A 13,472-nucleotide genomic window follows, 5' to 3' on the forward strand; every position below is an offset into this window, starting at 1 on the left:
GTCTAGCAAGTTTATGAGCAACAAAATTTCCTTGTCTCTTAACATGAGAAACAGTAAAATTAACAAAGGATTCTGTTAAAACCTTAGCATCCTCAATCAAATGACCAAAAGAAGCAAAAGAAGGTTTTTGATTTTCCTCTTACCAAGTTTTATTTTATTTTCAAATTGGTGTTTGATAAATGTGGTATTGCAAAGTGTTTGGGTGGAAAAAGTATTTTGTATCAAATGATATCACGTCATCCGTATCAAAATCCAATAAATGAGAGACATATATGTAAAAATAACTATCTACTAACACATGTCTTTCATTTGTTAGTTAGCTACTTATTTTTTGTTGACATGTCTCACATTTATTGAATTTTGATACCACTGACATGATATCATTTGATACCAGATACCTTCTTCTTGTTTAGGTGACTATAACTTTGAGCCAAAATAAATGTGGACTCCACATGTCTTTTGTGATGGTTTGAAACAAGTCATTAAGGACACATGAGGCTCCAATTAGTTTCATTTAGAGGGTCGTTCTTACAAAAATTCGGTAGAACCTATTTTTTAGCAACTACAATATATTTTTGAACATTTTTTAGGGGCCATAATAAAACATAGCTCTCTCTCTCTCTCTCTCTCTCCAAATTAGAGAAAAGTGAGGATTGCATTTAAAATCTCTCTAAAAAAAGGGTTATTAATCACTATTTCATTACATTTTTAACACAAAAATAATTACATTATATTTAATGGGCAATTATCACATGGTGGAATCATCACTCATGAGAATTTGAAGTGGATATCATGTGCATATTTTGGATTTGGATTTCCCTATAAGTTTGAAGTAAAAAATGTTACCCTTTATCAATTGGAACTTTCTTTAATGAGTAATTTATTATATTTGCTCATTTATTTTCTTAAGTGAAATAGTAAGTAACTTTAATCAAACAAGTTAAATTTACTTTCTTTCTTTTTTTAAATAGCTTACTTGATTAAAGTAACTTATTATCTCACATTTTAAGTTTAATCATTAACTTCAACAAGAATCTTTTAATATGATAATGATGGTAGTTATAAATATATTTTTCTCTATATGAAATTTAATATGATTATTTTTAATAGGAAATTATGGTAGTTATTAATGGTTTTTTTAATTTTAATTTTTAAGAAACAAATCATATAGAGAGTTTAAACATAGAATATAATTTGAATTTGGCCATTAAATCATATATGAATTCAAATCTAGAGGATCTGAATCTTTTGGTAACTGTTTTTAGGCAAAAATTAAAAATTATTTTCAATTTTCAAAATGTGAAGGAAACTGACAGGTCTTGGGCTGTTTTTATTTTTCAGTTTTCCCTCACCTTAGAAAACACGCTAAAACACAGCCAATTAATGAACCAGCACATTGGTTTGACCCACAAGACTAACAAAGTTTTTCCCGCGCTTTTTTTTTTTTTTTTTTTTTTTTTTTTTTTTTTTTTTTTTTTTCACTCAATATTTTAGCGCCTAGTATCTGATAACTCTTTATATCTTCCTCTGCGCCTCCACTGCATCCATCTTGCTCATAGAGAAAACCTTGATTGAGAGAACCACTTGTAAGGTAAGTGAATGGTCTTCACCGGATTGTCCTTCATGACTGCATCTTGTTTTTCATCAGATTCTACTATTCCTTTTCTATTCATTATCTCACTCTCCTTTTCTTTTTTTCTTTTTTTCTTTTTTTCTTTTTTTTTGGTGTGTGCCTTGATGTAGCAGGTCTGTGCGATCTCAGATTTGGGAAGCATTTCATAATTTTAGGGACCCAATCACTCAAAGGTGCGGGACTTTTCCTTTTTTCTTTGTTCATGGATTATTACGAAATTGCTTGAAGTTTGCTATGTATTTTACGTAATGCAATTTGTGTATGTGCGTTGAATCTGGGTATGTGCGTTTAATCTGGGTTTATTCAGAATGGGTATTTTCTGTGTGTGTTTGATTTAGGATTTTGGGGTTTTGGGTTTGCTTTGCCCGTGTTGATATGCTTGTGGGCTCTATGGTGTTGGGTTTGTGTGTGTCTTGCATTCCTGTTTTTACCCCTGTTTGAGTGTTACATCCCCTGTTTCTTGAACATGTTTTCACTTTGTTTCTTTAGCTATCGAATATGCTCTGTTTAATAAAAAACTTTCCAATATATATATGTATAAATTCCAAATTGAAGGCTTGAGAAAGTCCTTGATCCCATGGAGTTTATTCAAGTGCGAGGTAAACAATGAGAAATAGTCCACGATGATATAATCTAATATTAATTCAAATATAGAATCTTGTCTGCAATGCCATATTCAAATTGAAATTAGTAATCAATGCTTGAACATGTTTTCACATTCACAGCTGAAAAATTAAATAAAAAAAATAGAGCAATGGAGAGAAGAGAGAAAGGAAGAAAGTCTAATAACATTTTAATTTCAAAGGAAACTTCCAAATGGCCAACTCTTGGTTGTACACAATATATGGTCAATTAAATGCATTTATGTATAGTGGTCATGCTTTAATTAATGAAATTTGGTTGATATTTGCACATGAAGCTAGCTGCAACAAACCTCGGCTTGACTGGACTGTGTTATTGTTTATTAATGAATGGTAGTCTATCCCCCTGTTCTGGTAGTGGCAGGACAGGGTATACCCTTATACGGTGTAAATGGTTTTTTGGATTAAATTTCAATAAAGTTCTATCTTTTATCTCAAAAAAAAAAAAAAACTATATGAATATGTATATATAATGTGTATCATAAACTTCAAAATTTTGTAATCAGCAACATAATATAAGAATAATTTGTGATATCTAATCATTCAAATTAGTTGTGCATATTAAAAATGCTCTTATAGTTTAGGACATATATGGCAAATACTCTCATTGTTTCTTGGTCATTGTTTCTGTGCTCTGTTGATAGTTGAAAAGGAACAAACTTTTGGGTTCTGTTTCCGGAGTTTTGGAGAAAGAAAAATAAAAGGATCTTGCATTGTTGGACTTTAGATTGTTAGAGATGTAATTTGTAAGCAAAAATATAATAACTTGCAAGTCAAATAGTCTGAGGCGGTTACTTAGTTGTAAGGAGATGCAAGTTTAATAAAGTTGTCATTCAACAAGAATTCTAGCACTCAATTTGTATTTCTAATCATTTGAAGATTATGAGCTAAATAGCTGTATCATTGCAGCAATGCCAAAGACCTTCTAAGTAAATGGCAGAGGTTGTCTTAAGTAACACATATGATTGACAGTCTAAGGCAAGCTAGTATATTGTATCTCAAGTGCATTAGAAATTCATAAAAGCATAGAATTGTGGTAGTTTATCATCTTAGAATTTTTCCATCTTGCACCCGACATAGTTCTTGTCAATTTTTGCTTCTTCAAAAGTACTGTGCAAATTATGTTCAAGTATTATAATTATGAGAACCGTGTGAAACCAAGCTGAAAAAGAAATGAATCAGTACAAAGCTGTAATATCCATAGGAGTATTGCTTAGCATTGTTGAAATTGATTCCCATTGGTATTGATGCCATGAAGTAAACTTTTTAGTTATTGATTATCTTTTATAACACTTGATAATTGTTATAGTTTCAATCTTACTTATATGATTAAAGTTTTAGGCTTGAATGTTATATACAAAACAATTGATTTATAATTTCAATAGGTGTAAGGATTTTAAATACTTTGGAGCAAACATGTTTTTGAATTAGAATAAATATAGTTTAAAAAAAAAATTAACCAAAGAATACAAAATTCAACTTTTTCAAAAACAACTACCAAACAAATTTCATGAATTTTGTTTTTGAAAAATGTGTTTTTCAAAACAACCAACAAAATGTGTTTTTCATTTTGAAAACAAAAAAAAAATTGTTTTTTTCTTTTTCCCTTGAAAACAAGAAAACAAAAACAGTTACAAAACATGCCCTAAATTTTCCTTATACATCATCTTTTACAAGCTTTCCATATGTACCAACCAAAGTTATGGATAGTAAAAATTATTATTCCTAATGTAATTTTCATTCAGTATACCAAATATGTCCTTAGAGGCCGTTTGGATTCAGTGTTTTCCGCTGAATCCAAGCTGCGTTTTGCCCTTTTTCTTTTTTTTTTTTTTTCTTTTTTTCTTTTTTCCTCACTTCACGTGTTCAGGGACAATAAGCACTGTAGTGCACTGTAGCGGTACTGTAGTGCACTGTAGCAACACTGTTTGTTACTGTTTACGTACTAAAAAATATTAAAAATAGGTCCCACGGTACTTTTTACACATTTAAAAATTATTTTGCTACAGTGTTTTCAGTTTTCAGTTTCAGCAACAATAAGCTCAATCCAAACGGACCCTTAATATAATATGATTTTTATTCCTTTTTTATTTTTATTTTTTGTTTAAATATGATATTTTATAATTATGATTGTTATTAATAGAAATCTATTATTATTAAGTTTGTATGTAAAAGTTAAGGACTTTGTAGTTAAATTGACACATTCTCATGCACAAAGTGTTTGAAGGTTTAGAAAGGAAGGAATTCAAGTTACGAAGTTAGTAACATATTGTAACCACCTCAAAAAAGAAAAAAATTGTATGTATATTCTAGCATACATTTATTATCTTTGCCCTTGGGGCAATGACACACTCCATGAGGTTCGATGTATTTGTTGCTGGTTGGAAATTATATACAAAATTAGACATCCATGAGGTTCAATGTATCTATTGCTATACAAAATTAGACATCCATGAGGTTCAATGTATCTATTGCTGGTTGGAAACTATATACAGAATTAGACATTTATTATTATTATTATTTGAGTGTGGACGAGTCGACGAGTTTGATCGACCTGGATTGCGAGGGTAAAAAAGGTAACAAATTTTCAGTTAAAAAAAAAATTCTTATAGTTTATTTAGAGAGTCATTGGCCCATTGTAGACTCAACTTTTGATACATTGCAAATTACAATGGCATCAACTTTCATTCAACTCTCTCTCTCTTTTCTCTTGCTTCTTCTCACTTCACCATTCTTATGTGCAACATATGCAAACAACCACCTTCAGTTCTCCCCAAAACAGCAAGCAGAAAAGTTCATAAGAAGCCTCAACTTGTTCCCTAAAGACTCCATTAACATTGCCACCCATGACCCTTCATTTGTTGCCCCAAAGATTGTAGAGAAATCGTTTAGTTTAACTTCTCTGAATCATTCTGTCACTTCAGTTGAAGATCTTGGCCACCATGCTGGTTACTATAGTCTTCCACATTCCAAAGCAGCAAGGTAGGCCTTAAAATGTTGAAGATGTAAAAAAGTTCATTGGCTTTTAATTGGTTTGATTGTTATTATATTGGGAATATACATAGTTCTAGTACTTTTTTTTAATGATTGGGGTTATTTAATATATGCAGGTTGTTTTATTTGTTCTTCGAATCGCGGAACAACAGGAACGATCCTGTGGTCATGTGGTTGACTGGAGGGCCAGGTTGTGGCAGTGAACTGGCTTTATTCTATGAAAATGGTCCTTTCCACATTGCAAACAACTTGTCTCTAGTGTGGAATGACTATGGCTGGGACATGGTATATATTGAATATAGAATTCGTTAAGCTAGAAAATCGGCTAGTATTTTCTATTATTGCAGCGTAAATAGTATCTGCATTTTGCATATATCCTTAAGTTACAAAAATCTCTTAGACTCATACCATGAAATGTTCCTTGATGTATTTCCGGAAGTAAACTACAATATTATTTAAATGTTCTTTAAGCGTTCAGGCATAGTGCAAGGAAAAAAAGAAAGAAAGAGAGAAATGGTCTCTATAAGGTATATATGATCGGTTGTAATGAAAATAGAGAGAAAACGGGTAATTGTCATTCTGCCCCCACTCTTTCCCCCAATATTTAACGTTAACTCTCTTTCTTTTTATTTTTTTTTTTTTTTTTTTTTTTTTTTTTTTTTTTTCCAATTGATGTTAAAGTTTGGTACGATTTTTTATAACCAACTCCTGCTTTTTTTTCTTTTTTTTTAATAAAATATTCATATAAAAAATTATTTAATAAAGGCATGAAAGTAAATTTCTATAAACAATATTTTCTATCATAACATATATATATATATATATATATAGATATATAAATAAAGGAGAGACGACATGCCAATTAGCCTATCTAGAGGCCATTTCCAATTGCTAGTGTAGGTTGATAGATGAACTTTGATAAAAAATTATGAATATGCTGAAAATTTTGTCCTTTTATTCAACAAAGCTGATTGACAAGCTTCCTATGATATTTTATTTGGGCAGACAATAACATCAATTGCTTCATAGCATATTGAAACATTAAATTTCAACTGTTTGGCACATTTTCATGTTTCCAAAAAAAACACTCAAGATTTAAATCCTCCCTCTCCTTGTTATTTTTGAAATATACATAAAAAAAAATTAAAATAAAATAAAAACTTTATATTTCATGTTAGTATAACATCAATACAGTCAGCATTGTGCATGACAGGACGTTGTATTAAACCTTTCCTAATGTACATACTTTTTAAGCTACTCGATAACTTTTTACCACCTACTAATCAATACAACTTTTATTGTCTTTTGTCAGGCATCAAACCTTCTTTATGTGGACCAGCCTGTCGGAACTGGATTCAGTTATAGTACTGATGAGAGTGATTTTCGCCATGATGAAGGCGGTGTTAGCAATGACTTGTATGACTTTTTGCAGGTCTGTTTGCTCTCTCATGTGTTTGAAAAAAGAAACAAGAATCATGCATTTATGCTTGGTTACATGTGATTGGAATTTGTCAGGAAGCTCAAGATTCACAAACTTTTCCACATTGTTTCAGGCATTTTTCAAGAAGCATCCTCAATTTGCTAAAAATGACTTCTACATAACTGGAGAATCATATGCTGGGCACTACATTCCAGCATTTGCTACTCGGGTTCACCAAGGAAACAAAGCAAAAGAAGGAATTCATATAAACCTGAAGGTAGCTCACAGATTTATCCAGAGTTAGTTGCTTTAGTCCCACTTTATCAGATACTTAACTCATATGCTTCAACAGGGATTTGCTATTGGAAATGGGCTAACCAATCCTGAAATCCAGTACAAAGCATACACTGACTATGCACTGGAAATGAAGTTAATTGATAGTTCTGATTACAATCGTATTAACTTGGATATTCCACAATGTGAACAGGCAGCAAAAAAGTGTGGTAATTTTTCTAATTCTTAATTTCAAATTACTTCTCATTCTTATTGCCTTATAGATACAACATTATATTACTCTCAAAGATTACTGATTTCTGTAACTTTTGAGACCTAGAAGCAGATTTAATTAGTTTGCAACTACTCTATCATTGATCAATCATATGGAACAGCATTGTCAGGCACTGGTGGCGAAAATGATTGTGTGACAGCATCAGCATATGACATTTGCAGTGACATATTCAATCAGATCTTAAGCATAGCTGGTGGTATAAATGTAAGAATGCGTAAAACAACTATTATTCTGTAGTTGTTGCGAAAGCATTACATTGTGAAGAAAAATATGTATTTCCAACTTTGATGAAAAACTTGTTATAAATTTGATCTGCAGTACTATGATATTAGAAAGGAATGCACCGGAGAGCTATGTTATGATTTCTCAAACATTGAGACATTCCTGAACAAGAAGTCAGTTAGGGATGGCCTAGGGGTTGGGGACAGAAAATTCATTTCATGCAGTAGTGATGTATATAATGCCATGCAGAATGACTGGATGAGGAATCTTGAAGTAGGTATTCCTGCTCTTCTGGGGGATGGAATCAAGGTGCTTGTGTATGCTGGGGAGTATGACCTCATATGCAATTGGCTGGGTAAGCCTCTTTGGCTCAACAGAAGTAGGAACTTGAAATAAACACCTCAAAGAATGTATAGTTTGTTTTTCTTAGTATATTTTATTGATTCCTTTCTCTCTCGGCAGGGAATTCAAGATGGGTTCAAGCAATGGAATGGTCAGGACAGAAACAGTATGGGGCAGCCCCAACTGTTCCATTTGTAGTTGACGGTGCAGAAGCAGGATTGCTAAAGAGCCATGGGCCTCTCACTTTCCTCAAGGTCTCTCTCTCTCTCTCTCCCTCTCTCTCTCTCTCTCAAACTTTGTATCCTGATTTGACAAACTTGGTTCCATGTTACAACACATAGGTCCATGATGCTGGTCACATGGTTCCAATGGATCAGCCTAAAGCTTCTCTACAGATGCTGGGGAGCTGGATGCAAGGGAAACTAACCAAGTCTGAGGCAGAAGATAGGGTTTCCCCCTAGTGATGGCCTCAATGAACCAGGCATACTCTTACTAAGCATGTGCCTATATTATGGATTTCAGGAATGGTGTCTGGGTAGGACTAGTTGTGATATGTTTGTCCATCAGTGACCGCAAGGTTCTTGTTTTCAACTACTCCTTCAAATATTTTATTGCTAGAATGAAGCTTCCTGAAGAATGGTGAATAAAGATTATTTCATACATATGAATGTTCAGTGAATACACATTAACCATCACATGCTATACATTAATTTGGGCTATAGATACAGTCATATTTATTATCATAGTTATGACATAATAGGCACAGTAAAAAAATCTTTGTGGCATCTACAATAACTCAGGTTGCGTTTGGTATTGGCCTAAAAAAAATTTTTTTTTTTTTACTATTTAGCTTATTTTTGCTACTATTCATAGGTCCTATTGCATTTTTTGGTATTATTCATGAGTTTCACTGTATTATTTCAGCTATTTTTTAGCTTTATTTACAGTATTTTCAGCAAAAAGTTTTCAGTTTCAGCTAAATAAGTTATTCCCAAACAGACTCTAAAACTTAGTTGAACATGAAATATTGTCAGTGATTGTTATTCATTGATTTTAATTTGTACAAAGATTGGATTTCATTAGAGGGGAAAAACTTGTAGTTTTATCATATATGTTTGTATCTTGTCATGATTTTCATCCCAAAGATGAGTTCTCATACATTAGAAACAAATTTGATTAAAAAAAAAAAAACTCATTAACAATCCCAGTCTACATGCCTTTGAGAAACAGCCACTAAGTAAAGCTTGGTTCTTTGTTTATTTATTTATTGCCTTTTGTTTTTCTTAAATCCTTCTAACACTGAGACAAGGCATCTAAACCAGTCCTCCCAAGTAATAAGAAGAAACGATAGAAGTCTTCCACCTTAAATAATACATAGAAGTTCCAGTGATAGATACAATAAACGAAAACAGTTAACAACCAACTCATTTTCCATAAAATTCTCATGTCTCAATTGCCGGCTGAAAACCTGTTCTCAATGGACCAACTCGCAGAGGTTGTGCATTACCATTCTTTGGTTTGGACAGTGTCATTTTAACAATCTCTCCCTAAGAATTCTACAAGCTGATACAGCTGCGTAAAAAATTCAGAAGAAAAAAAAAAAAAAAAAAAGAAAGGAAGATCAGGACATGGTCATGTTTGGTGCACCCCAAATATCAAATAATTCTTCCAAGATGGGGCATATGCTAAGGAGGTTAAATCTCATGGAGATTTTATGGAAGACTTCTGAAGTGCACAAATGAATTCCAGGTGATGATCACAGTCTGCATCTCCTCACCTAAACTATTCATTGAAGCACTAAGCCTGCATCTCCTCACCGGTCAAAAGGGAAGGTAAAAGCTTCCATTAGATTACCTAGAAAAACAGGGAGAGTAATTGGAATATGAAAAGCTTAAACAAGACATGGTACTCACAAAACTCATCAACAATCTCATTCTAGATAACTGTGAAAAAAATCTGCTGAGTAAAGCTTGCTTTTCTTTTTCTTCACCTTCTTTTTCTTTTATCTTTCTTTTTTTGGCTTTTATTCAATTAAGGCTTTCCATTTATATGTTTTGTTTAATTTTTCAATTTTATAAATTTTTCTTCAAATTTTTTAAATTAAAAATATTCAATTAATGATTAAAAAATATTTTCCAGAATTTTTTTTTTCAAAATTTTTTAACAAAAGTTAACGGAAAAGCCTTAATTGAATAAATCTAAAACTTAAAGGACTGAAATGAACAAAAGCAACGTTAGAGTACTTAAATAAAATCTGAAGAAAATTAGAGGGTCAGTTTTGTATTTTAGCCACAAAAAAAAAAAAAAAATGATCCATCAATTAGAAAAATAAGCAATGTGTGCTTTCAAAAATAAAAGCAAACCTCTTTTGCAATAAAGGTGGAGTTTGGATAGCGTTTTTGAGCTTGCGTTGCATGTTTGTGTTGTTTTTCTATTGGTCCTATGCACTGTTCATGACACCCGCAAGTACTTTTTTTAGCAAAAACAACTTTAAAACTAGGTCCCACGGCACTATCACACATTTAAAAATTATTTTGCTACAGTATTTTCAGTTTTCAACAATAAGCGGTATTCAAACAAACCCAAAAAGTGGAGGAAAAAGGCAAGGACTCCATCAAACTCGGGCCAACAGTTGATAGTGGGAGAAATTAACCATCATAGCCATCACTAGTGAACAACACCTTACCAAGGCAACGATGAATTTGAGACAGATCTTCATAGCCATTGCCTTGCTTTTCTATAGATCACCTCTCTCTATTCTCTACACCACATTTCCCATCAATGATCAACATCGAAGGAATGATGGCCAGTGGCAATCCAAGGTAGGACCAAAAGCATTGGTCTTTGGTTGAACAATTGATTTTCATGTCTAGGTATGGGTTGCAGACTTGGCGGAATCATGGGTCACAATGGTGGATTTGTGATTTTGGTAACTGTGATTTGTGTTGTATGGTGGCTTTTTGGTCGGTGGTGGTAGGGTGGTTTTAGGTGAAGTTGCAGATCAGTTTGGCTCAAGAGATGGTGAAGGGGAGAGGCAAGATAGATGAGAAATTGTTGGCTTTTTCTAACTATTGGATCACTTTTTTTCTACACTTCAATCGTCTATTTAAAAATGGAAGGAAACATGAGATTTCTATACCGGAGGTGAGACGACCCCTTTAAAGAAAACATGATGTGTCAAGATTCTAATTGAGATTTTAAATATATAGAATTATTTTGATAAATATGATAAAATTTTAACTTATGACATCCACTCTATAATGGTTGCTCTTTATCACTAGGTCAAAACACCAATCGATATTTGGTGTAGGCGGGTTCGAACTCCAAATCTCTTATTTAACGACAAGAGATTTACTAGTTTAACTAAGTAAAACCTACATATAGAATAGAGTTTAAACTCAATAAAAAAAAAATACTTATTAGTATATTAATGTGTAAAATTCTGAGACTTCAAAAACTTATGTGACAAAATATCATTACGTCAATCAAAAGTAATTTAATATAATATAATTTTTATCCCTCTTTTATTTATATTTTCTTTTGTTTAAATATGAAAATTTATAATTGTGATGGTTATTAATAGAAATTTATTATTAATAAGTGTGTATATAGAACTATATAATTTAGCGTACATAGATAATCTTTGCTCATGGGGCAATGACACACTCCATGAGGTTCTAACTAAGATGCATCTGCCAAAGGCCTTGTAGCTGAATTGGCATCTCCTCATGCACAAAGTGCTTGGGGGTCTAGGAGGGAAATGGCTCGAACTGCGGGGTTAGCAGCATATTGTAATTATTTCTCAAAAAAAAAAAAAAAAACTAAGATGCATCTATTGCTTACTGTAAACTATATATAGTATATATTAGACATTTATTATGATTTTTTTTAACATGGAATTATATACGTTTCCCACTCCGAGTAATTCTACCGTACCCCCTCAAAAAAGGGGGGTACGGTACCCACTAGTAGGTAACCCGTTATACCAGGTTATCTTTTTCTCACATTTGATGGTTCTATCCTCACATTGTGCAGTTCCAACATTACATATGATAGTTTTTTTGTCACATTCGGTAGTTCCTTTATTTTTTTCTCACATTTGGTGGTTTTATCCTCACATTGTGCAGTTCCAACATCACATATGATAGTTCTTTTATCACATTGTGCAGTTCCAACATCACAGATGATAGTTTTTTTGTCACATTCGGTGGTTCCCTTACTTTTTTCTCACATTTGGCGGTTTCATCCTCACATTGTGTAATTCCAACATCACATGTGACAATTCTTTTGTCACGTTCGATGGCTCCCTTACTTTTTTTTCTCACATTTGACAATTCCATCCTTACATTGTGCAATTCCAACATTACATGTGACAGTGCTTTTGACACATTTGGTGGTTCTTTATTTTATTTCTATGAGAGACCGCGCCCCCGGCCCGTTTTTACAGGATGTTGGGCCAAACCCACGTGAATGGGTGGAGTCGTGTTATTGCCTCTCAAAATGGAGGTTCGACTAGTTATATTTTTCCCTTTAGATTAAGGGTTTTACAATGGAGTCGCCACTTATTTAATTATTGGAAAAATAAGAAAACCATGAATGAAAAATTCCTCATTTTATTAATTTGAAATTGAATTTACATTGATCATAGGAAAATTACATGGCTTTGGTCCTAGATACAATCTAAGATAAAGTACATGGCTTTATTTCCTAGTTACAATCTAAAAATCAAAAATTACATGGATAAGTATTTGATCTACTAACCCTTGATCTAAGCTCGGAAGCTATGTTACAAGATGGGAAGGTGTTAGGCACCCACCTTGCCCGGTGAAACCGGTCTTCTAGACTATGGTGGCCAACATTCATATCACATCATCCAATATGTCAATCAATTTGTATGTTGAATTTAATGTGTGTGCTTGTGATAAACCCTAATTCAATTTATTAAGCATGACGTTTGGATTAAAAAATGAACTCTAGTGAATGTGTGTGGATAGTGATAAACTCATTTCAGACTTAATTGGCTCTAAATTTACACTAATTAAAAGATAATTGCACAAATTACTCATTGAATAATTAATGTTTAACTATCTAGTTAATTAGATGTATGCAACTCTACCATAAAATGTAGTCCTAACCAATCAAATTATGACACATCATCGATCTCAAATTGATTATATTTATAACCAATTGAAATCAATTGTTCATAATCACATATAGTCAGACTCAATTTGTAATAGTGCATCTCAGCCATTAAAACTTGATTTGATGATAACTTTCAATCTAATGGTCCGATTAGGGCTCATGACCAGTCGATTTGATCGTTACAACATCAAGATCATTTTGGTGAAATGAGATTAAGGATCTAATGACCAGAATCAAGATGCATATTTACAATGTGAAATTACCCTTTTACCCTTCATGTGAGGTAAAATACGGGTTGCAAAATAGGGTGTCAACAGAATGCCCCTCATTGGAAGAGCTTGAAAAGCGAATGCCAATGTATGAAAGAGACACCTAAGTTTGCAATCAGTATTTAACCGTGGTGAATGTATGATGCATGTAAATAAAAATGTAGACGGTTATGTTCTGGATCAAAATGTGGACCGAATCTCGAGGGAGATTGCCTACGTACCTCTTAGTGGGAGGATCAAG

At 32.7% G+C, this 13,472-nt stretch overlaps 1 protein-coding gene across 2 annotated transcripts; it reads left to right on the forward strand.

Moving 5' to 3' along the window:
- Window positions 1-4,805: 4,805 nt before the first annotated feature.
- Window positions 4,806-8,487, forward strand: LOC115980701 (serine carboxypeptidase-like). Of its 2 annotated transcripts, none has more exons than XM_031102927.1 (9): window positions 4,806-5,256; window positions 5,385-5,553; window positions 6,581-6,700; window positions 6,822-6,965; window positions 7,041-7,191; window positions 7,357-7,460; window positions 7,575-7,857; window positions 7,941-8,074; window positions 8,162-8,487. In XM_031102927.1, the coding sequence occupies exons 1-9, from the start codon at window positions 4,946-4,948 to the stop codon at window positions 8,279-8,281; spliced, it is 1,536 nt and encodes a 511-aa protein (XP_030958787.1). In that variant the 5' UTR covers window positions 4,806-4,945; the 3' UTR covers window positions 8,282-8,487. The 2 variants fall into 2 exon arrangements, with proteins under 2 accessions (XP_030958787.1, XP_030958793.1); XM_031102933.1 differs by having other exon boundaries at window positions 7,575-7,833.
- Window positions 8,488-13,472: the final 4,985 nt, after the last annotated feature.

Source organism: Quercus lobata, chromosome 1 (genome assembly GCF_001633185.2).
Source record: "Quercus lobata isolate SW786 chromosome 1, ValleyOak3.0 Primary Assembly, whole genome shotgun sequence".
Taxonomy (NCBI): domain Eukaryota; kingdom Viridiplantae; phylum Streptophyta; class Magnoliopsida; order Fagales; family Fagaceae; genus Quercus; species Quercus lobata.

Excerpts from the sequence above, each read along its gene's own strand:
- LOC115980701 (XM_031102927.1), top strand. The coding sequence starts at position 4,946 with ATGGCATCAACTTTCATTCAACTCTCTCTCTCTTTTCTCTTGCTTCTT. Across the intron at positions 5,554-6,580 it reads ATGACTATGGCTGGGACATG|GCATCAAACCTTCTTTATGT; the intron begins GTATATATTGAA and ends GTCTTTTGTCAG. Across the intron at positions 6,966-7,040 it reads GAATTCATATAAACCTGAAG|GGATTTGCTATTGGAAATGG; the intron begins GTAGCTCACAGA and ends ATGCTTCAACAG.